This window comes from Sitophilus oryzae, unplaced genomic scaffold (assembly GCF_002938485.1).
Source record: "Sitophilus oryzae breed Bouriz unplaced genomic scaffold, Soryzae_2.0 scaffold_1500_pilon_pilon, whole genome shotgun sequence".
Taxonomy (NCBI): domain Eukaryota; kingdom Metazoa; phylum Arthropoda; class Insecta; order Coleoptera; family Curculionidae; genus Sitophilus; species Sitophilus oryzae.
The window spans coordinates 2,261,529-2,286,118 of NW_022146171.1; the positions used below are offsets into that span (position 1 = coordinate 2,261,529).

General features: G+C 36.9%; 1 protein-coding gene across 1 annotated transcript in view; it reads right to left on the reverse strand.

Moving 5' to 3' along the window:
* Positions 1-8,499: 8,499 nt before the first annotated feature.
* The window catches only part of LOC115878132 (tyrosine aminotransferase-like), a 43,967-nt gene continuing 27,876 nt past the window's right edge, over positions 8,500-24,590 (reverse strand). Inside the window, exons 5-6 of the mRNA XM_030894503.1 lie at positions 20,490-20,741; positions 8,500-8,735 (exon numbers count right to left, since the gene is read on the reverse strand). Coding sequence (XP_030750363.1) covers positions 8,625-8,735; positions 20,490-20,741 — 363 coding nt within the window. The 3' untranslated portion in view covers positions 8,500-8,624. The remainder of the gene's footprint in view (positions 8,736-20,489; positions 20,742-24,590) is intronic.

The window sequence follows — 24,590 nt, forward strand, 5'->3', positions numbered from 1 at the left end:
TAGCCGCCCATACTAAAATATGTTAATAATCAATTATCTCAAAAACTGCGACTTTGACTGATTTTGATGTTATTACAAATTTTGTTGCAATTATTGTTCCTAATCTTAAATTGAAAACCGCGTTTCGCTAGCTACTGTAATTTTGGAGTTACGATTTTTTAAAAATTTTAACCCCCTCCCATACCCCCTTACCAACCACCCACCCCCACCAAAAACTAATGGCCAGATTCTCGGGTGCCACAGTATTTTTGTGCCAAATTTGGTTAAAATCGGTTTAGCGGTTTTTGAGTTATCGTGTTACAGACGGACAGACAGACAGACACCATGAAAATATTTTGTATTTAGGTCATTTATGACCCAAATAAGGACCTTTTTTGTGGAACATCATGTATGATCCGGTTCTCGCCATCGATCTACCCAGTGGCATCTACACGATAGCCTTTGCGGACGACTTAGCCGTTGTGTCTATAGGTAATGGTCTGGATGAAGCCAAGAGACTTGCAGCGATAGCCGCTGAAAATATAAAACAGTGGATAGAAAGCAGAAGGCTAGAACTAGCTCCTGAAAAGACCTGTGTTTGCAGACTGACCGGCAGAGCAAAACTGGTAAGGGCTTTGGAGGTCAACATTCTGGGAGTACAAGTGCCAATTAAGGACGAGATTAAATACTTGGGCGTCTGGCTAGACAAAAATGGCACCTTTATCTACCACACTCAGACAAAGGCAAAGCATGCAGCGGAGAGTGCAAGAGCTCTAACAAGACTCATGCCGCCCGATGGTAGCGCCGGCGATTGGGCACGCAGGATGCTGGCAACTGCACACGCGTCGGCTGTGCTGTATGCTGCACCCACATGGGCAGAAAGCTCTAAAGCTGGCAAAGAATGTTGACGCTCTAAACCGGGCACAGAGGACGGTGCTCCTATATGTAAGCAGGGCAAACAGGACAGTGTCCACAGAAGCACTACAAGTGCTCGCTGGGAAAATTTAGAATTAGAATTTAGAATGAGTGGGAGGGAGGTTAATCACTTCGACCTTACAGATCCATTGTGTCCCCCTTTCTTGAATCATAACTCATCATACAGTCCCAGGGCTTTGACAAAAGCCAGTATCTGGGACGGTTTTATAGAGGGTAGTTCTCCATCTCCAATATCAGTCGTACCAAAATTCATGGCACGAATGGTTGTCGTCTCGGCGCACTCAGTGATGAGGTGTACTGGTGTTTCCCCATCTTCCCCACAGAATCTGCATTCGCCGTTTCCTCTTAGTTTCAATCTACTGAGGTGTCCATTGAGGAGACAGTGTCCTGTTAAAAACCCCGTGACAATCCGAAGATTGTTCTTACTCAGACCCAGGAAGGTCTGTGATTTTTCTTGATCATAAGCCCTCAGAAACTTCTTCGAGTGTCTTAGACCATTACAAGATTTCCATTCCAGGTTGCGGATGGAATCTTCCAAGTTCTTGAGTTCCGCCTTGAGTTGGTTCCCACTTGGAAAGCAGAACGGTTCTGGTCCAGTTAGTGGAGTGTTCGCTCCTTTCCTAGCTAGATTATTTGCTTTTTCATTGCCTTCTATCCCTTGGTGAGCAGGCACCCAGTGTAGGAGGACTTTGTTTTCTTTGCCTAATTTATTCAGCTTCTCTATGCATTCTTTGACCAATTTCGAATTGATTGATACTGAGTTGATCGCCTTTAACGCTGCTTGACTATCAGATAAGATGGCTATTTCTTGTTTCCGATAGTTCCTATCTAAGATAAGCTGTACGCATCTCTCGATAGCGTAGATTTCTGCCTGTAGGATACTAGGGTAGAACACAGGCAGAAATCTACGCTATCGAGAGATGCGTACAACTTATCTTAGATAGGAACTATCGGAAACAAGAAATAGTCATCTTATCTGATAGTCGCTGGGATAATGCCTCTAGACCTACAAGCTAGATATAGGAGCGAATCTTACGGGTTAGAAAAAGGTGCCATCAAGGCAAAAAAAGAAAAATTCCTGGAGCTGTGGAATAGAAGATGGCAAAGGAGCGATCGGGGCGGAGACCTACAAGCTAGATATAGGAGCGAATCTTACGGGTTAGAAAAAGGTGCCATCAAGGCAAAAAAAGAAAAATTCCTGGAGCTGTGGAATAGAAGATGGCAAAGGAGCGATCGGGGCGGATGGACTCGGCGCTGGATATCAGACCTGAGACCATGGCTACGGAGAGACCAAGGGAGACTGACCTACTGCTTGGTGCAGTTTCTGAGCGGACATGGTACGTTCGCTGCCTACAGGCATCGCATCGAAAAAGCTGCCTCTCCTCACTGCGGAGCTTGTTGCGATGTAGAGGATGCCGGGCACGTACTATTGAAATGCGACCGACATGCGGCACTGAGAACTGAGACACGGTTATGCTGCGTGATGAGCACTGCTGGAAGGCTGTTGACCAGTTGTGTCTCAACATTCTTATTGAAGTCGACGAGGTAGTGGCCGCAAGACGTAATAGAACTATGTAAATTTTCCTGCATGGGTCCCTGTCAGTGATAATCGATTCTGTGATAATAAAGATTAAGTTTAAGCGAGCTACTAGAGTGATTCAACGTCGACGGAGTGACTAGTAAAGGTAGGAGGGGATGGTGCACATCCGTATCCTAGCATAGGAGAGGGGTTTAGTGGGTATATTATGCGGCTAATATCGCATTGTCGCATCGAGCCCCACACTTCGGCGGTAAATCGCTTCCCCTCTTCTCTAACAAAAAAAAATGACCCAAATAATTCATTTTGAGTGAAATTAAAAAAACTTTTTTTTGCCTATCTTAATAGCCTACCATACCTGTTGGTATGGTCGGCTAATAAAGATTTTTTAGCCGACCATACCAATAGGTATCACGGTGTTCCTGAAGGGTCGGCAGGTTTCTATTTAGTGGCAGAAAAAGTATTGACATATCTTGAGTAAAATATATCTAATAACCTTTAAATCGAACCGGCTTCTTACCGTGTTTTTTTAGTGATCTTGTATTTTTTTAGGAAAGTTGTATAAAAAATCAATTCTATGATGGTTTATTTTATTGATAAGCTTCAAGGACATATTTTTTTATTATAAATAAAATATCTGACGAAAATAAAATATCTGAGAACCACCTATGGGCAATTTAAGAGAAAATCACGTTAAATTTGAAAAAATCTTCAACGATAATCCCAAATCCTCTAAAAACTGCTTCAGTACAATCAATAAACCCTTGTTGACTGAAGAGGACGATTTAAAGGTGCTAGAGAAATGTATCAGTCCCGAGCTTCATCTGCTTCAAGGTTTTGTAAATCATTTATTTTGGAAAGGCTTAGTACTACTCCTTGGGCGAGAAACAGCGTTAACGTGGCCAAAAAAATTGCACCTTGTTTCTAAAAACTACCAGGGTGATATTTTTGAAGGCAACGCATGCAGAACTTTAGTGAAACACGGGAATGAACTTATATCGCTAAACACCGATCCAAGCAATCATATTTGTATTCTACAGTATGTCGCTGCTTTTAATGCTTTTAATAAAATTGTTGAGAAAAGTTTCTCTTCTGCTGTATGGTATGTTGACCTACACACAGATATAAAGCATTTAAGAAGCATAATGAGACAATTAGAAATTTTTCAAATGCTCATAATCCATATAATTTTAAATCATTTACATGAAACAGTTATGTTACTACAAAGCAGGACTACAAAGCTAGGACTATGGTCGGAGCAGGCGGAGGAGTCAAGTTGGTTCACAGGGATTTTTTAATTGTTTGGAATAAATATAAAATAAACTCTTTTGAGAATACACAATATGGAAAAAATCTTTTAAAGGCTGTTATAGAGTATTCATCAAATCGCTGTTGAGTCAAAGCCGTTTTTTTTCATATTTTTGTTATATTCGTAGAATTAATTGATTAACGTTGTTGGGATAACTATATTTTTAATATAATGTAGATATTTTCTAATAGAATTACATGTTTGTGTTATTTATAATATAGTTTTACAAAATGTTATTGTTGATATAATTCTCGATATAATTTTTTATTTTATTAAATAATATTATATTTTTTTGTTAAAAAAAATGTCATTTTAACAGAACGTCAACGGTTTCTTGTAGACGTATCTGTTTTAAAAAAGTAATGTGTTCTCGAATAGTTGAATTTAAATATTTTAAATAGTTTTTTTCTTTATTCTTTGTATTTTTTTGCTTCCGACGACGGAAAGAGATAACTTTCCGAAACGTTAAGCATTTTTTTTTGCTTTGTTAGGCAAATTTGTATTACCGTAAACATAACTTCTGAAAAGCAGCGTCCGTTTAGGTTTAACGCAGAAGTGTTTACAAAAAACAATTATTTTATTTTGTAGATTTTCTTGCAGTGCAGTGGCAAAATACTCATACAGGATTTTTTTTGGAAAAATAAACCCTCATAGAATTTAATTTTATATACCATTTCCTTAAAAACTACAAAATCGCTTAAAAGAAGCAGGTTCGATTTAAGGGTTATTAGATATATTTTCAGGAAGATGTCCTTACTTCAAAATATGTCAATAGTTTTTTCTGCCACTAATGAGAAACCTGCCGACCCTTCAGGAGCACTGAGATGGTAGGCTATTAGGATCGACAAAAAAAAGTTTTTTTAATTTCACTCAAAATGAGTTACTTGGGTCATAAATGACCTAAATACAAAATATTTTCATGGTGTCTGTCTGTCTCTCTGTCTGTCTGCCGTCTGTAACACGATAACTCAAAAACCGCCGAACCGATTTTAACCAAATTTGGCACAAAAATACTGTAGCACTCGAGAATCTGGCCATTAGTTTTTGGTGGTGGTGGGGGGTTGGTAAGAGGGTAAGGGAGGGGGTTAAAAATTATAAAAAATCGTAACTCCAAAATTACAGTAGCTAGCGAAACGCGGTTTTCAAATTAAGATTAGGAATAATATTTGCAACAAAATTTATAATAACATCAAAATCAGTCAAAGTCGCAGTTTTCGAGATATTAACATATTTTAGTATGGGCGGCTATACGTGCCTCCTGGCGCCAATTTTTTTATTTTATAATGGTTTGACATTGATTTTGTTGATCACAATAAGTTTTATCAACAGCCACCACTTTATGAAAATGAACTCTATAACTTCTAACATTTTGTCGACAGTAGTCAGTTGCAGGTAGCGGCTATACGCCTAAATAAAAAATAACGATGTTTGATAATTTTAATTTGTTTCCGTTATAAGCATAAAGCTAGCGAAAATTTAACATTTGAAGTTTGTGGGACTATAAATATCTATAACAGAATTTTAATGACGGTGAGTGAGTCACTGTCATTAAATAAGTTCGACTTGCAATAATTCATAAACTTTGAATTATTGTTTTTACATTGGTATACAACAGTGGTGCCAACTCGTGGGAAATTTCGAGATCCAGAAGGAAAAGGGAAATGTTAACCCAAAACAAATGAAGCATGCATTTTTCTGTCTTTCTCTTGTGAGTTTTTTTAGGATAATTAGTGTACGCACTGACATGTAATTTTTAGTCGGGCGACTATTTAGTTGCATATTTGTAACCAATATATCCTTATGAAGCTGCGCTCACATGCAATCAAATAATCGACCGATCGACTATATGTATAAGTATGTATTGTTTTTACTTTTGCAAACTAAATAGTCGGCCGAATAAAAATTACTGGTCAGCGCGTTTAATAATAATAATAATAATAATAATCGTCTTTATTGAAGAAAAAACGATGTGTAACATTACATATATTATTACACATCATGCAACAAGGGAGGCGAAATTTAACAAAAAAGTTATTCTTACATTTAACCACCCATAGCTGCCATAAGATATTTATTGAAAAATATGTTCAAAAGACAAAAAAGACAAAAAATATGTTCTATAAACTAACAAATTAAAAAATATACATAGCTAATTCTTATACACATGGCATAATTATTTTAAAAAATAAACAAAAAATACAAAACCATCATCATTCCTGTGAAGATAAAAGAAACATTTTATATTTTTTTCGCAATTGACCAAAATTACATTGTTTGAAATCATTATCAAGGGAATTGTAACTAATGACGGCCATATAGGTAAAACTTCTTTGAAAAAGGGCGGATCTATGTTGAGGCATGGTCAGTTGATTATGGTGTCTTATATTACAATTATGCATGACATTACGAGGAATAAGTTTTTCACTCAGATATATAGGGGTGGATGTGCTAAGAACTTTAAACAGAAACATGACGAAATGCAGCCTGACAGTGTTTGAAATCTTAAGCCACTTTAATTCATTAATACGAGCAGAGATATGATCGTACTTCCTCAGACCAAAAATGAAGCGACAGCAAACGTTTTGTACATACTGCAATCTGTTTTTTGAAACTAGATCCAAACATGGATAAAAAAATAATATTAGCATAGTTGAAAACAGACAGTACCAGGTATTTCCCTTCACAGTATCCATACTATTTAAAATCGTAAGTCAGGGGATTCAAAGTGTCTTGTTTTTCAAATTAATATTTTTTTTAGAAAATAGGCGATAATTGTTTTGAGTAGTTTAGTTATCATATACGCATTTCTCAGCAAAGTGAGTAAATTCAAACTCGCATAATAATACATATCGCAACACTCGCAACTAAATACACATTTTCGGTTGACATGAGACATTATACTATCCCCTCGAGTACATGGTGAATTTTAAATAAGTGTAAATATTTCTAGGGATAGTATTTCGACCCCAGGAACAGGCCTAGGAGTATTTTTTTCGGAATTGAAGAAAAAAATTGAGGATTATATTTCGAAATTTATTTGGAAAATTTTAAAATTTTTAGTTAAAAAACATAAAATTTGTATTTTGTTGACAACACTGTGTGAATTTGAGAACTCGTGGGAGTTTTTAGGAAATAAAACGGAAAATTTAGACCGTTTTCGTGGGAAATTATATTTCAGAAAGCAACACTGTTATACAAATAAAATCAGTCAATATCAAATCGATTAATTCTGGTTTTCTATTTTTTTCTTCGTTATCGTTACATACATACATACAGCCGTTACTCGCTGACGAGTATTCGACACACATAAAGAAAATGGTCACGCAAGGCGTTTTCTTTCATGAGCTTTTCTGTGACTGAAAAGCCCGATACGTGATGTTATCTGCCTACCGCACTCCGGACATTCAAAAATCTCATTTCTTTGTTGCCTCTCTACTTTTTGGTTGCCGCTGTTAACTGAGTTTACAACCCTTCTCCATTGAGTTCTATTGTGAGCTGCTTTTTCCCACTCATTCTGCATGTTAATTCCCTTTAAATTTTCGTGGAAAATGTCCTTGTATCTTTTCAGTTGTCCACCCGGCCTCCTCTTACCGTCCACAAGCTCACCGTAAAGCAGAGATTTTGGTATGCGGTTTTCTTGCATTCTGCATACGTGACCAGCCCATCTTAAGCGGGATTTTGTGACCATGACTTCAATACTCTCGCAGTTAGATTTTTCAAGGACCGATACGTTTGAGACATGATGGAACCACCGGACTCTTAAGAGTTGTCTAAGGTGTCTCTGTTGCAACTTGTTCAATGCGTTCATGTGTCGGCGGTAAGGCACCCAGGTTTCGCTCCCATATATCATGGTGGGGATTATAATTGCTCGGTATACTGCAAGTTTTGTTTTTGTACTCAAGTCATGATTGTAGAAAACCCTGTCTTTTAATTTCCAGAATGCTCTTGAGGCGCTACTAATCCTGTGCTGAATTTCAGAGTCAATATTGGCCTTTTCCGAAATCAAACTGCCAAGGTAATTGAATTCCGCCACATATTCGAATAGTTCTTCTCCGATTTTTATAGCATTGTTGTGATCTTCCGGGGGAGTGCACATGATTTTAGTTTTGCCGATGTTCAGCTTAAGGCCCAAAGCCTCGTATGCCCAGGTATATTGTTCAACATTTCTTGTAATTGTTGTACCGTGTTTGCAACTAGAGCGCAGTCGTCAGCGTATTGAAGTTCTGTGATAAATTTTGTACGTGTTTTTGCCCTGAGTCTTTTTATGTTGAACAGACCACCGTCATATCTGTATCTAATGCCCAATCCTCTCTCCTGCAGTTTGCTGTCCACTATAATGGAGAGCGCTGCCATGAATATGTTGAATAGGAGAGGCGCTAAGACACGTTATCGTTATCGTTAGCGGCTAAACAACTAACTTTTAATTCATAAGGATATTTCGAGATTTTTAATTTTTTCCTTCCATTATAAGCTTAAATCTACCAAAAAATCAAAATTTGAAGTTTGTGAAATTTCTAGTACTTTAGTTCTTTAGAATTTTTTTAGAAAGTACTTTAGAATTTTGTCGATCGGTAAGTGAGTCACTGTGGAAATTAAAGAAATTTGAGAGGTGATAATTCATAAACTATGACTTATAATTACTAGGCATATTGGCAATATAGATAGCCAGCGATAGTATGTCTTCTAAAAAACATCAATAAAATTATAGTATACTAACAGCTTATAAATACACTACGGATATAACTTAAATCTTTATTCGTTCCCATAAATCAGTACTTAATATATCAATTCAACAATTACATTAAACACAGCATAAAAAATTCGCTACTTTATTTTCATAATTTTCACTTAGCTTCTGAGGTACTATTCAACGTAATGACGTTCCGCAAATTTAGCAATCCTATCGCAAGCTTCCGCTAGTACGTCACATGGAGATGTAATAACTATCCTTATGAATCCCGTCATTTCGAAACACTGAAACAAAAAGAAAAAACTCAACTCAGAGTAAACTACTAATATAAAAATAATGTGAAAATAAAGTTATTTTATTCGTTATATTAATAAATACCAATATTCAACGAGTAACTCCAGTTTCAACAGTATACTTTGTATACGGTATACCTTTTTGGCGGATTCATTTCTCAAAAAAAAGTCTTCTGGGTATCTCGCCAGAAAATCAACAAGATAAAATAGTTATTTTTTGTAAAGACCGCTGCGTTAATCCAACGGAGACCAACTTAAATTAATAGATGTATCTGATAAAAAACCCTCTTGAAACTAAACTGCTCTTGAATAGTTGTAGTTAGATACTTTAAATAGTTTTTTCTTTGTTCTGTTTTTTTTCGCTTCCGATAACGGGAGCGCAAATTTGTTTTGTTAGTAAAATACGGCTGACAAGTTGATCTCCATTGAATTAACGCAAAGGTGTTAAAAAAATAACTATTTTATTCTTACAGGGCCCCCAAGTGGCGAAATACCCAGAAAACTTTTCTGGAGAGTACTTTATTAACGCGTTTTCATCAGTGCATTTATTTCTACATATTTCCGTTTTCGTATAATCAACCAAGGCGAATGAGTTGCGCCACTCTGTATATAGGTGTTCCATTTAAAAAAATATTCGCGATCCACTCATACTTTTTTGAGCCACCCTTTAGAAGTTCAAATATGGCATCCTGGCGAGCAGCGCGGCCAGCATCTTGGCGAGCATCGCATCGAGATGCCTCACTATGTTTGCGCCCTATGATTTCTTCAAACTCGTCTGATTCTGATAATGTAGAATCTTCTGCATTTTCATACATCATTTTTGATGTGAATCTGCTTAACATATCTATACTAGGATTAAAATGTTCGCAACATATTCACGATAAAATGGTTCCTTATTATCATTATTGAATTTAATAGATAAAGCATCATTTGATTCCGTATTTTGCATTTAACTATGTTCATAATTGAGAACGAACGCTCAACCACTGCATTTGAAGAGGGCAATGAGAGAAGGGTGAATGCAAATTCTGCTAAATCCTTTTTTGACCTACCGCATTTTCTAATGTGATTACTTTCTTCCAAAATGAAATGCTATCTTCTGGGACATTTCCTTCAAAAACAGGTTGCCAATCAATATTTAAAATTTTTCGGTATTGAATTTCTATATCTGCCAATTTTGAGGGATCTGTAAATAGCAGCACAGGATCTACAATTTTTTAGAACCGGGGCAAAAAAATGATAGTAGCGCCCCCTCTCTCCAACGTTTGCAATAAATTAATTTAAAAAACTTACAAATATCTAGATATAGATAGGCATTTTTCGTAAACGGGACAGAATGCGCCCTTAAGCTTCATTCAGAACCTCCGAATTAGTGGAATAAATTAGTGGTTTCAATTAGCGAAGAAGATTGTTCCTTTAATTTTAATGTAAGCATTCAGAACGTCTAAATTAATGGTAGTCATTTTCAATTAGTAGTAGAAGTAAACAAACTTTTGACTTTTCCACTAATTATACTTCAAATTTTGCGGGAAATGTCATTTTGGCCATTGATTAGCATCCGTCAAGAGAAATCGTGGTTAGAAATCAAAAGTTTATTGTTTTATAAGCTAAATATTTGGCTTTCTTTATGGATACAACTGACAACTGACTACCGCAAGCTGTTGCTAGGATATAATTTAAATAATAATAATTTTAATATGAGCTTTTTTCGTTTTCCTGTTATTACCGATTCTGAACCGTCCTAGAATTGTGATGCGCATGCGCAGAAGGAATTATGAAGATATTATTTCATTTGCGCATGCGCTGGAGAGTTCTAGGACGATTCAGAATCGATAATAACAGGAAAACGAATAAACCTATGAGTTGCGTTTTTTGAACATTGCGAATCATCGTAAACTAAAAAGTAAAAAGTGTAATTATTAAAACTGCTAATTTATTCCACTAATTGCGAGGTTCTGAATGAAACTTTAGAATGTGTTCAAAAACTAACTGGGCGTTTTAAAATAAAATTAATACTTGCTAGAAGAACGTAAGGTGCATATTAGGCGCTTTGTGGAGCAATTTTTTTGATTTTCAACCATATTAAGTAAATTATGATTTTGGCGCCCCCTGACATTGGCGCCCGGGGCTGGTGCCCCGGTTTGCCCCCCCCCCTTAGATCCGGGGCTGGTAAATAGCAATGGCAGGTATGAAAACTTTGGTGTAATGGGATTTAAAATTATGTTTGGATTGAAATTCTTTATTTGACGAAAAACCTCTAAATGCTCGGGCATTCGTTTTATTACTTTTTGTAACAGGATTTTTATAAAAAGAAAGCATTTGTGTTTCACATCAGAAATTTCGTTTGGAAGTAAATTACTATCATCTAATTCTATAGAGAAATAATAACCAAGATCACAATCTTCGATATTTAAAAAATTCCGTTCAAATTCCATCGCTCTTTTTTTTTCCCACAATAAGGGGCCGTCCTCTGCCGGAAACACTGCGACCTGTGAGGCCTATTGTGTTTGTCCCCTTTCTATATCTGCACCCATTCTCCTATCCCTGTGCCCTGCACTAACTTATGCAGGTCCTTGATAGGATGGGAGCATAGTTCCTCCGGTTCTAGCCTAGCTTTCCCAAATAAAAAGTGTCGCTTGCGATCCAGAGCCTCGCAGTGACATATTATGTGCTCCGCTGTTTCAGGATCTTTAGCGCAAAGTCTGCAGCAAAGACTTCCTTGATACAGATTGAGCTTGTTCAGGTAACACTTGACAGCCATATGTCCTGTCAAGAGGACTGTTGTAATCCGCAATTTATTCCTGCTAAGCATTAGCAGTTCTTTTGCGGTTTTGGAGCTAGGTCCTTGGATAAAAGCCTTGCTGTGCCTGTGCCCGTGTCGGTTTCTCCAGTGGACATTCTGCTTTTTCCTGATCCAGAGTTTTAGTGCACTACGGGCCATACATTTGGGTATTCCCAGTACTGGCTCTGGACCAAGATAAGATGCCGATGATCCTTGCCTAGCTAGCTCATCGGCTTTTTCGTTGCCTTGGATGCCGCTGTGGCCCGGCACCTAGAATAATTTAATTCTGTTCCGTCGAGCCATAGCTTCCAGTTCACCTAGGCATTCCCAGACGAGTCTCGACGATACCTTTGGGCTCATAAGCGCTCCAAGTGCCGCCTGACTGTCTGAGCATATATTGATGAGCTTATCTGAATAAGCTCTTCTATTGTTTTCTCTCGCACATTGTAGAATGGCGAAGATTTCTGTCTGGAATACGGTTGAGTGTTTACCCAAGGAAAATGATAAACTTGCCCTTGGTCTTTCCCCAAATACTCCAGCTCCTGTTCCTTCAGCGGTCTTTGACCCGTCTGTATACCAGGTTAGTCCATCCTGAAGGAATGTTATATCTGTCCACATTCCTCGATCCATTTTGTTTACCTCGAATGGTTTGTGGTAGTGATAAAGAGGGGTCATTTGGTCCGATCTCATTTGGAGTAGAGGTCCCTCAATAGGATTTCCCATCTTTGAGTGTCCTGTTTCTGTCCTATTTCCCAAGACACTTTGTTGTTGATAAAGTCCCATTCTTGCCTCCGCCTAGATCACTATGTGAAGAGGCGGAAGGTCCAGAAGCGCCTCCATTGATGCAGTGAGCGTTGATTTCATGGCCCCTGTTATGCTCAGACAAGCAAGTCTTTGCACCTTGCTGAGGCTGAGCATTGTTGTTTGTTGCATTACCTTAGGCCACCATACCAAGGATGCATATGTTACTGAAGGCCTCACTACTCCAGTGTACAGCCAGTGCACCATCTGTGGTCTAAGGCCCCAGATTTTTCCATGAAAGCGTCTGACTACCGCTAGTGTAGTCACCGCCCTCCTTGTGACATTTTCCAAATGTCGGTTCCAGGTCAGTTTGGTATCAAGCGTGATTCCTAGATACTTGACCTCCCCCGAGAGAGCAATCTCATCGCCGCAGAGTCTCAGAGGGCCTAGTCCCTCAAGTATTCTGCGCTTGGTGAAGGGGATTATTACGGTCTTTGTAGGACTAATATTTAGTCCCTCCCGTGTCACCCATAATTCCACAATCTTCAAGGCCCTTTGCATTCGCTCCCTTACTGTTGTGTTAAACTTACCTCTGACTAACACGACCAAATCGTCTGCATATCCCAGAGTCAGAAGGCAGTGTAATATTCAATATTGGATTTCTGAAAATATAAATTCAAAGTTTGCAATTGCTTTAAAAACGGAAGTAAAAAAGTAAGAATACTTTTATTTTTTTTGTCCTTATAGGTCTCGCTTAATATTTTAGCAGAGTGACATTTTTCTTTTCCTGCATTTATAAAAAAAAAGGTTTCTAACTCCAAGTATTGACTTTTTTCCATAGCTTTATATCTAGAAAGCCATCGAGTTGAGGATAGTTGTGTAAATTTTCTACATGTCTTACCACTATCAGTATTGATTAAATTATAAATGTCTTTATATTTACTCATTCTAAGAGAACTATTCCTAAACCAGTTATAGTTTTCTTTTAATAAAAAATCCACTTCGTCAGAAAAAACTGCTGACGCTTTCGAAGCGCAAAGATGTAGACTGTGGCAAATATATTTTACGAGAACTAAATGATTTAAATTTAAACGACTCTTTAGCAAGGTAAAAAATGAGTGTTTTTTTCCGTATAAATTGGCTGCGCCGTCCGTGCCAATTCCTATTAAGTTTTCTATTTTTAAATTAATTGATTTTAAATAATTTGTGACAGCTTGAAATAGATCTTCAGCAGTACAAGAAACAACACTTAAAAAGCTTAAGAATTGTGTGAAGACATCATTTTTTGACTTAGAATAGTATTTTATACAAATACTTAGTAATTTTTCAGTGGATATGTCTGTAGACTCATCTCATCATCATCATCATCATTTAGCTTATACCGTCCACTGCTGAACAAAATCCTCCCTTAACTCTAGCCATTTCCTTCTATTTTGTGCCACTTGAATCCAGTTTCCAGCCACCCTCTTAATGTCATCTGTCCATCGACTAGGAGGTCGTCCTCTGCTTCTATAGGCCTCGTGTCTCGGTCTCCATTCTACAAGTCTCTTTGTCCACCGTCCATCTGTCATCCTAGCCACATGTCCTGCCCAATTCCATTTAAGATGTAAGACAAATATCATCGCATCTCTTACACCTGTTCGATTTCGTATTGTATGATTGGGTATTTTATCTCTGAGTGTAACTCCCAACATAGACCTTTCCATTTTCCGTTGCATGACCTGTATTCTATGTATGTTCTTTTTTGTCAAAGTAAGCGTTTCAGCTCCATACGTGAGGACAGGCAAGACACACTGGTTAAAGATCTTTCTTCTTAAACATATGGGAATATCAGATCTCAGTATATGCCTTAGTTTGCCAAATGCCGCCCACGACAAACCTATTCTTCGTAGAATTTCGTGGGTCTGATTATCCCTTCTAATACCGATCTCATGCCCTAAGTATTTATATATATGCACTTGTTCCAAAGGTATGTTATTAATGTTTAAATTTCCACTTAGTACTAGGTTTGTCATGTATTGTGTCTTTGACAAGTTAATTTTCAAACCGACTTTTTCCGAAGCATCATTCAGCATATCCAGCATATTCTGTGCCTCCTGTATGTTGTCTGTTATTAAAATAATGTCATCTGCAAAACAGAGATGATTTATCAATTTGCCATCGATGTTAATTCCTGTTGAATCCCAGTTTATCATTTTTAGCATACTTTCTAGCACAGCAACGAATAGTTTAGGGGACAGTGTGTCGCCTTGTCTTACCCCTCGATCGATATTGAATTTATCTGTGCATTGATTTGTCGATATTCTGACGTTTGCCGTGGCATTATCATATATATGTCTTATGATTGAGGAGTATCGATGATCGATGCGACTCTCACTTAGTGTCTCTAGAAGCTTCCGCTGGTCTACCGAATCGAAGGCCTTCTCGAAATCCACGAAGACAAGCATTAGTGGTCTATTATACTCAATGCATTTCTCGATAAGGACCTTGACTGTTAGAAGATGGTCATTTGTTCCGTAACCTGATCGGAAACCTGCTTGTTCGCTCGAAAGAAAAAAAAGTTTATTTTATTTGTCAAACGCTTGGTAGGAGATATTTTAGTAAATAATTTGTAACTATACGTGGCTAATATGACTCGTGGGCTTATGTTTTTGACATCTACAATCATATCTTTGTGTTTTTTGTGGACTAGGATTCCAACGCCTCTTATGGCAGTTTCTTCACCTGAGTAGCATAATGTATTTCCGGACTTCAAAATAACCTGTCCCTCTCCTATTCTGCGGGCTTCACTTATACCCAGTATGTCCCCATTTTATATTCTTATGTTCTTCTTCCAGTTCTAGAAGTTTTTCGTCCGATGACAGTGTTCTGGCATTGTATGTTGCAATATATAGTGAGTGTGGTCTTTGGCAGCTTCTCGTTATTTTTGTTGTTGGTGCAAGCGAATGTTTGCCTCCCCCAGAATCCTCGAGGCAGACCTTTTTCAAGGTGTGGGAGTTGACATTTGTTCTACCCACCTGGGGTACACTTTCCTTTTCTGTTTTAGAATTCGCCATGTCTTTGGGGTTTTTAGCCAAAATCTTCCACGTTGGCCAAACGTCTTGAAAGATTGGATTTGATATAAACAGGGAATTTTTTTTTAGGTTTGGACAGGAACTGAGGATAGGACAATGGTTTCCCCTGTATGGAATTTGGAGATAAACCAAGGCTCACATAGGCAGGGGCGCATCCCTGAAGTAGATCTGTCACTTATCGGGACCATAAATGAGTACTTACTCGCTACCATAAGAGACTCATCTAATATAATGGAAAATGCTGAGTCTCCTACATCTTTAATTAATTCTAATAATAAAGATGGTGCTATAACATTCCGAATCAGAGCTGTACATTTGGTTCGATGAAGCCGAATTATATCATCATCTTGTGAAGTTGAAGGTGAACTCCAACCTATATTAATAATATCAGTCAAATGGTCAATGCTGCGTATGGATGTATGCATTGATACATAGCTTGCCAAAATAATTTCTTTTTTCTTAGTTTCTTGGTTAGACTTGCAATATCCATTAATTTTAAGATTTCAATTTAATTAAAAGGTTTTAGGTTAAAGTAACTGCATCTTCTTTCTTCTTCTTTTTTTTTCGTTTAACGGCCTTAAGCTATTAGGTGTGTACGGCCCGCATTACTTTTATAGGTAAACAGCAATGGTTATGGCATGGTTACAGGTTCAGAGAAACGGAGCAAGGACATGCCACACAGCTTATTTATCACATTTAGTTTAAATAGATATAGAAAAGCAAATAGCCAAAAAAGTAGCCACAAATTAAAATAAGTAGCCCAATTTTTGACATATTCACACAAAAACAAATTGTATTTTATTTAGATTTGAACGTCTAATGTTTTAGTGTCTTGTCCTGGCCGGTTAAAAGATGCCCGCATATCGTATTTTTAATCATATCTCAATTTTTCCAAATTGAACGAGGGTGGCTCATTAGCATATTTGGAAAAAGCATTTTTTTTACGAATAATTTGATAATTGAAAACAATTGAATATGTCAATCAATCCTGATTTATGTCATATACTAACATACAAAATCTCGTTTTTTTATCTGAAAAAAATAAAAAAGTTATAAGGGTGAGCCACTTTCGAGGCGCACCCGGTATACATATATTAACTAGACGACAGTACAACAGTTTAACGCCTCTTCAAAAAAGTCTAAGCCCACGGCCACACAGAAAGCGTGTTTAGCGTTTTGCGTTTTTTGCGTCTCAAGCGCTTTTTGCGATTTCACCGTTTTAAGCGTTTTTTTCGATTTGTGTCCATTAAAAACACGCAAAAGACGCGGCAAGCTCGTGGATTCCCGGCCCGTTCAACAATCAATCCTGTGAGAAAGAGATAGGCGAGATCGGCGCGGTTAGCGTTGAAGAGACGAAGATAAAAGATGCTGGGATTGAATTGTGGACACGCCGGGGCATATATTCGGCGACAAACACAATCTACTGCTAGTGCCAGTGGTGTGTGCAAAAATAATAATTTGCCATTTATTTTACGAATTTTAGTTTATATGTGTATAGTTATTTTATGTTGTATTGTTGTGGTTACTTGTTGTAATTATAATATAATATAATATAATATAATAAAGAATTATAATTATATAATAGAATAGTAAATATATAATACTAGTTGCTAACGCAATTTTAGGACATGATTTATAAAACTTTTTGAAGTAAAACTTCTTTACGCGCGCTGAGAGTAAACATTCAAGGCCGTGACATACGAGCCAGCGAGACGGCCCTGACAGACGAGCTACTTCTAACGAAACGTGTTAACGGCTTAGAAATACGTAGTGACGCGACGTGTATTTGTGAGCAATCTACGTGTTTATCAAAAATATTTATATTTTAATACAAATTTTTAAAAAATGAATCAAATTATTACTTGTAAAAAACCATTTGTTACACGTAAAAAACTATTTTTATTATTTTACGCGAATAAAACTGTTATATGTAAAAAACTATTTTTTACGCGTATAAAACTATTTTTACTGGTAGAAAACTATTTTTACGCGTATAAAACTATTTGTTAAACGTAAAAAACTATTTTTTTTACGCATCAAAAACTTATTGTTTCTGGTAAAAAACCTTTTTTACGCAAAAAGAAATATTTTTTACGTTTAAAAAACTATTTGTTACACGTAAAAAACTATTTTTTTAGGCGTCAAAAACTTATTGTTTCTGGTAAAAAAACTTTTTTACACAAAAAAAATATGTTTTACGTGTAAAAAACTATTTGTTACACGTAAAAAACTAATTTTTACGCGTCAAAACCATTTGTTTCTGTTAAAAAAAACCTTTTTTACGCAGGAAAAAAACACTTTTTACGCATAAAAAACTATTTTTTACGCGTAAGAAAATATTCCCTTAATTTATTACTTTTTCAACATTTCATTAATAGAATCTTCCTAAACCGTAGATATTCTCTATAAAAATATTTTTAGATAATATCCTAAACTGGAAAAAATGCTATTGCTATTTAATTTATTTTTATTGTATTATTAAATATTACGTTCGCCTATGACGGGGTCTCATAGAAAACGCTAAAGACGCTACAGAAAACAAATTGATTTGTTTTTATTTGCGTTTTTTGCGAGACACGCCGACCGCTAGACGCTTTTGGTGGGGCCACTCCTATATAATCCTGTTATTTTGTTTTAGACGCAAAAGACGCTTCACGCTAAAAACTCAAAAAACGCTTTCTGTGTGGCCGTCCACTAATACAATTTTTGCATAAAATCATCTGGGGGGATAATATTTGACCTTTTCAAAATTTACATGGGATTTCCTATGTCCCGCGTTCCGATGTACCACACGGTAGGTATACCAGGCTTGGTATCGAAATTTGATTGAAAAACTGAAGATTTTACAGGAAAATTCATATTCGACCAACTGTTGGAATCTCAAAAACTATAGAAGATACGAGGATGGCAAACATTCAAAAATTGACAAAGTTGTGCATTAATGTGCTTAATAATACATTGCATTTAGAAACATTTAAAATTCCAAGTGGTTCCGGAAATATTCGAGAAAAACCGAAAATTGAAGATTACGATTTTATTTTTGTCTCGCGTTCTTTTTCACTCTTTTCCGGCTTAACTACAGGATATACAGTGTTTTCAGATTTGTGGTAGTCTTTTCTCCATCATCATTAACTCTACTTTTTCTGGAATTATTTGGGCTCTAAATGCGTTAAAGTCACTAAATATTTTTAACTTGTTATACATCCTTAGAACTTAGAATCGCAAAGAATTAATCTATTTTGATGTGAAAAAATGTAATATGGCGCCTATAAGAAAAAATAAAGTTGATTATTGTTGACATTTTTTATCTAGAATTGTAATTTTTTTCCTTAGATACTTTTAAATTTCTGGAATCTTAGCTATTGTAACAGTCAAATTTCCTCGCAACGACCTCTGTGTGCTAGCTCATAAAATATCGCAAATAGCTATTATTTTTGCATCATGTTTACTATAATTTTATTGTTAAATATTATTTTATTTAGTATTTTACTTATGACGCAACCGAATATACACCGCGATATTATACAAGCTACAGCTCAACTACCTCTACACTCCATAAGCTCAACAATATCGTCACTGGAAACGGCCGCCCGGCATTAGAATTTTTGTCGACCTCTCTTTATCTTTGGTCATCACTTGTCACTGTCAGATCAAATCAGATGTTTTTGGATTTATTTATCCTTTGTTTTGGTTATTGAAATTTTATAATTATCAGATAAAATTTCGTAGTTAAATTGGTTATTTTTGATGTGGATCGCAGTGTGCAATTCGTTCATTTAATTGTGGAATTTCTGAGTTAAGTTTGTTCATTGACCGGATATGGAATATGGCTGAGAAGAAAATATTCTAGAACATACATTTTTTATTTATGCCTTTTTGTGAGTGAGTTGGACTAGTCAAGATATATAGTTCTCTATCTATATCCTGGAGGGAGATTTCCGGCTGAAATCTGATTTTGTGAAGGAAATCGAATCCTTGCATCACTTCTTGTGTACTCCCCGACCGAGAATATCGTCGTGAAGAACTGGCTGCCGTTTCATGAAGCATTCCCTATTGGTGAATAGCAGGTCTTCGTAAAGAAGGATTAAGGCTTCCGAAACACCTTTGGTCAGAGACGTGGTTGGATTTTCATGATTTTTATGGACCGCCGACCAATTTCCGCAATGGGATTAAAATAGCCTAATTTTTCCGACCGATATCCCGATTCCACGTGCCCAAGAAGTCCCCGAATAGTTCCAAGAGCAAGAAGACCGATCCAGACCGTACAGCACAGAACAGTCCAGAATTCCATCCGTTCCTGTTGCCCGTGTGTAGAGTTACCCGTTGGACATTATAAAGCCTCGTCGAGGGTTATTATGTTCACCTTTTAAAGCCCTACACCTGCCCGGCATCCGTACGTCTGCTGACATCCGTGGGCTCCAGTGACAGTACACCGAGCTGCTGTGCACCGCTGTAGCCACCCTGTAGCTATACATCGTAGCTCAGCCGGAGGAAGTTTTCAAGTACAATCGAATAGAGTAAGACTGTAGAGTCTTAGTTTAGATTTAGTTTGATATTTGTAATCCACCCAGGATATTGTACTTAGTTTAAGTAAGGGGGATTATGACGTCATACTTTTAGTTAGTTTTCTTGATTTAAATTTTATTCTAATTTTCAACGTTTATTCATTTCCATTTCTTTAAATATTTAACTTTTTAATATTTTAATAAATCGCTTAAATATAGTTAGTAGTATTATTTACAGTCTAGTCTCATAGTTAAGTTAGAGTCACTTAAGTACAAATAGTTATAGAATATTTGAAGTTCATGATAGTTGCACTCAACAGTTCGAGGTTAGTGTTGAAGTCTACTTAATAGTAACATCTTTTATGCCGAGTTCATAGAGTATAATCTCGTGGCGCCCTTTTATTAATATCTTTGAACCCCGACCACCCGGCTGTTAAAATTAAAAAGCTAGTGGCCTCTATGCAACTCATTCAGATTAAGTAAACTTTGTGTTTTATTGAACTTCAAATTAGAAAAGGCGTGGCACTATTTGTATCAATTTTAAAATAAGAAGCACAATTTAGGTAGAATTATAAAACATTTTTATGAAAATTATTATTTAAAACCAATTTTTCTTTATGTTAATTATAAATGAAAATATTACCTCTCCTGGTAAACAAAACACGGATTCTTCATTCAACAGTTGCTTTGTGATTTCAAGACCGTTTTGAAGATCTGGAAATTTCTCTAAATCAAACTTAACTACAAGATATAGAGCCGCTTCCGGCATATAAGGTGTTAAGCCCTTCACGTGACTCAGTCTGTCATAAACGACTTTGGCTTGCTTCTCCAATTTAGCCGCTGCGTCGTCATAGAAAGATTGTGGTGTATTTTGAAGTATTTCTGGAATGGCACCCTGGAAATGAATAATCTAATTTATTATTAAACTTAAAAATAGCATTTATTTAACGGCATTTTCTCTAGGAGATGTCAGTCTATGTCGTTGGTAGGGAAGCTCCTAGTCAGGTGCTAGAGGGAATCCCCTCTGAACCAAATCAGAACCAACAGGAGACAACCTCTACAAAAACTTAAATCCGAGACCATGCCAAAGGGATGCGTGGGTAGATAAGCGATTTGTAGTTTCTGTTTATGCATTTTGAATATTTACAGTCGATCATCATTTTCGTGTTAGATACTAAACTTTTTTATTAAAGAAATTTTGGCATTTTAGAAATAACACATTTATGAACCAAATAAAAAAATAGTTTAAACATAAATAAGTTTGCACCTTGCACCAATATACCCTATGCACTTAATGTTCTATGGATTATTCGAGAACTTTTTAGCTGTGGGTATAAAAGTCGACGGCCCGGGCCTGAGGAAGACGAATACAGTTGTCGCGCTAAATTCAAAAATAAATTCTTTCTAGATAAATAGTTATAAATAGTTTGTATATAGTTCTTTAAGTCTTTTAATCGTTATTGTTTGTTACTTAGTGAAATAAATTGTGTTTAAATAAATTGTGACTTTCTATCCACACGAAACCGACGAAAAATGTAACAATTGGTGTCAAGTGTGGTGTGTGTGATAGACTAGAAAAATAAAAAAACTGACAATGGCTCCGAAAAAATTGTTGAAAAACTTGAAAGTGTCCGAACTAAAATGCATATTGGAAGAGAGAGAGAGTGCGAGACAGATGGAAAGAAAAGCATTTTGCAAGCTAGACTGAGAGACGTTTTGGTGGAGGAAGTTGAGGACATTTTGCTTTGAGTTGGACCTTGACTCGTCCTTACAAAACTTAAACGACAATTTGAATTGTTTAAATAATAAAATCAGTGAGAATTCCCAAAAATTAGAAGATATTATCATAGAAAATTCTAAAGCTTTACAGGCCAGCTTTAATAATAAAATAATTAATTTAGAAGAAAATTTAAACAATAAGATTATAGAGAATTCTACGGAACTACATGACAAAATAACAGAGATTGAGAAACATGTAAATAGAACTTTTGAGAGAAGAAATAGCGAAAGCAAATTCACCAAAATGTCAAGAATTATCGGAGGACTCCAAAATAGCCGAAAATAAGTATGCCTCAAAGTCAGTTATGAAACCTCCACAGTTTGACGGAAAAACCGCTTGGGCCAACTATTTTTATCAATTTGAAGCCGCTGCAAGAGCGAACGACTGGACAATCGCTGAAAAGCTACCGCTTTGACTATCGCACTACGAGGAGATGCGACTGACATCCTGCAGAAACTCTCACCATCGGAACAGGGAGATTATCAGCAATTGGTACGACATTTAGAAATGAGGTACGGCCAGACTCATTTAGAGCATGTTTACCATTCCCAGATCAAAAATCGCATTCAGAAGCCAAATGAGTCTTTGCAGGAGTTTGAAGCCGATGTAACCCGCCTCGTTCGCCTTGTGTACCCTGCTACGCCCGAGAATGTTATGGCGCGGTTGGCAGTACAGGCATTCTCCGATGGCTTACGTAACAACGAGGAGACAAGGCAAGCGCTTCTTCTAGCACATCCAACGCACTTGGTGGATGCTTTAGCACGTGCCCTAGAATTTGAGGCCGCGAAACAAAGTTCTCGGTCTTTAGGGAGAGTACGGGCCATCGACGAGTGTTCCGACGAATCCGTGGAAAGGATTGTTCGGAAAGTAATGGACCAGTACATGGGCAAGAAGGGACCGATTCGTTGCTGGAACTGCGGACAGGTAGGACACGTGCAAAGCCGTTGTAAGGAGAAGAATGAAGAACCGGCTTCATAGAGGTATATAGTTCTTTAAGTCTTTTAATCGTTATTGTTTGTTACTTAGTGTAAATAAATTGTGTTTAAATAAATTGTTTTGCGCTTGAATAACGTTACCGTTTTAATTAGCGTTAATAAGTAACGGAACGCTAAAATTATCTAATGCCAAAACTCTCCATTAGTTTCTTCCGGATCAACAGGTGGCTCTAAACGACAGACCTATTTGTTTTATATCAGTGTCCAATCTTTCTCTAGTACATGACATTAGTCTATGGTAGTGGGTCTATTAACAGGGCATTGCAAGCTAAATAGACATCTAAAGCTAATGTTATTGACAGACGAAGTCAGTTGCAGGTTCTGTCAGTCTGAAGAAGAAACGACAGGACACATTTTATGTTGATGCGACCGCCTGACAAATGTAAGGTTCTTTGTACTAGGCAATGACAGAGCTATTATGGAGGGTTCGGTCTCCAAGTTGCTAGACTTTTTGAAAAGGATAGGAATGTGGAGCGTAACCTAAGGATGAGAACAGGACCACAATAGATCTGAAAAGGTCGCAGTCTGTTATCAGTGAATCAGTTAGTTGTTTTTAATTTTTTAAATTGTTTTGTGGCTTTTATGGTCTTTACTAGATTGATGTATTACTATTACGTGTCAACGTTTGGACTATTCGAACAGATCAACCGATTTGGTGGTTGTCTGGTTGTATAAACACAGATAAATCAAGTGTTTAAATGTCTAAGGTTATTCAACTCTGACATTACATTACCTTCTGTTAATAGAGAATTCAATAAGATCATGCGTTTTTAATAAAAATTTCTAAATATTTTATAAAAACGCGTTTTTTGCGGTGTGAGCAAAATGCTCACGCGCGACTAACGGCGCGAAAATATGTTTAGCGACTAACGCCGGGTTAAAAATGGTAAAATAAATGGTAAAGAAAATATGTTTCGTTTGGCCAGATCTACTACCCCTTAAAATACTTGGACTTATTGCTGGAATAAGAAAAGAATAGCTCGCCAACTTAAAATAGCTCTCGGCTGTATCTCGGAAAGTATTAATCGTAGGGCCTGCGGAAAATATATTTGTTACTAACGAGTCCATGAGAAATTTATTGTACTGAAAATTATTTTCAACTTTGTAGAACGGCCGCTAGAGGGCGCAACTGTTATGGAAAATAAGAAAATAGAATTTTTAGAGAATTTTGCCTAGATAAGATGTACTATACTCTGTTTTTTTTCTCAGGTAAGACTTCGACAGACGATGACAGAAGAAAAGCAGATGACGTCCCATACCAATCTATTTATTTTACTAAAAAAAGTTTCTAATAATTTTTAAGTTAACTATGGATGGGTTTAAATATAAATCCGTCATGCGTCGTCTCTTGTTGTTTTTAACCAGTTTTATTGGTTTATTTCAAAAATGACAGATCGTATTTCAATTTTACTGGTTTGACCAGGTTTGACGGAACGATGAACGACAAACGGACGCCGATGCGTATAAACTCGCCTTTAGATTTTTGACGCTTATCAAAGTCTTGCCAAATTAGAGGTTATAATTTTGTGTCAACTTTTGTCAGTTTTGTGAAATACCCTGCGTTTTGGAAGATGATGCATTTTGATTCGTGTTATTACGTGTGTTTTGTGTTTTTTGAAGTCAAGTGGAGGAAAAATCAAGTGAAAATTAACTCTAGACCCAGAGCACAGTTTATGGTTAAAGGCTGATTCATGGTACACCGTGACGGGCCGGGGCCGTGCGACGGTGAAGGCACGGCCAAACATTGTCAAATGGTATTTATACCTATGCATTCATGCTAAGCCGAGCACGGGCCGAGCTTCTACTACCGTGTCTACTTTACGGAACGTGCCCGGCTCGGGTACGGCCCGGTGTACCATGAATCAGCCTTAATACTCGCTGCCCAGGCAAAAAGTCTTATACACCAATAAAGTTACCATCATTAAAGTTCGTATACCATCTCGTCGTAGATAAGTGCATCTCGAATATG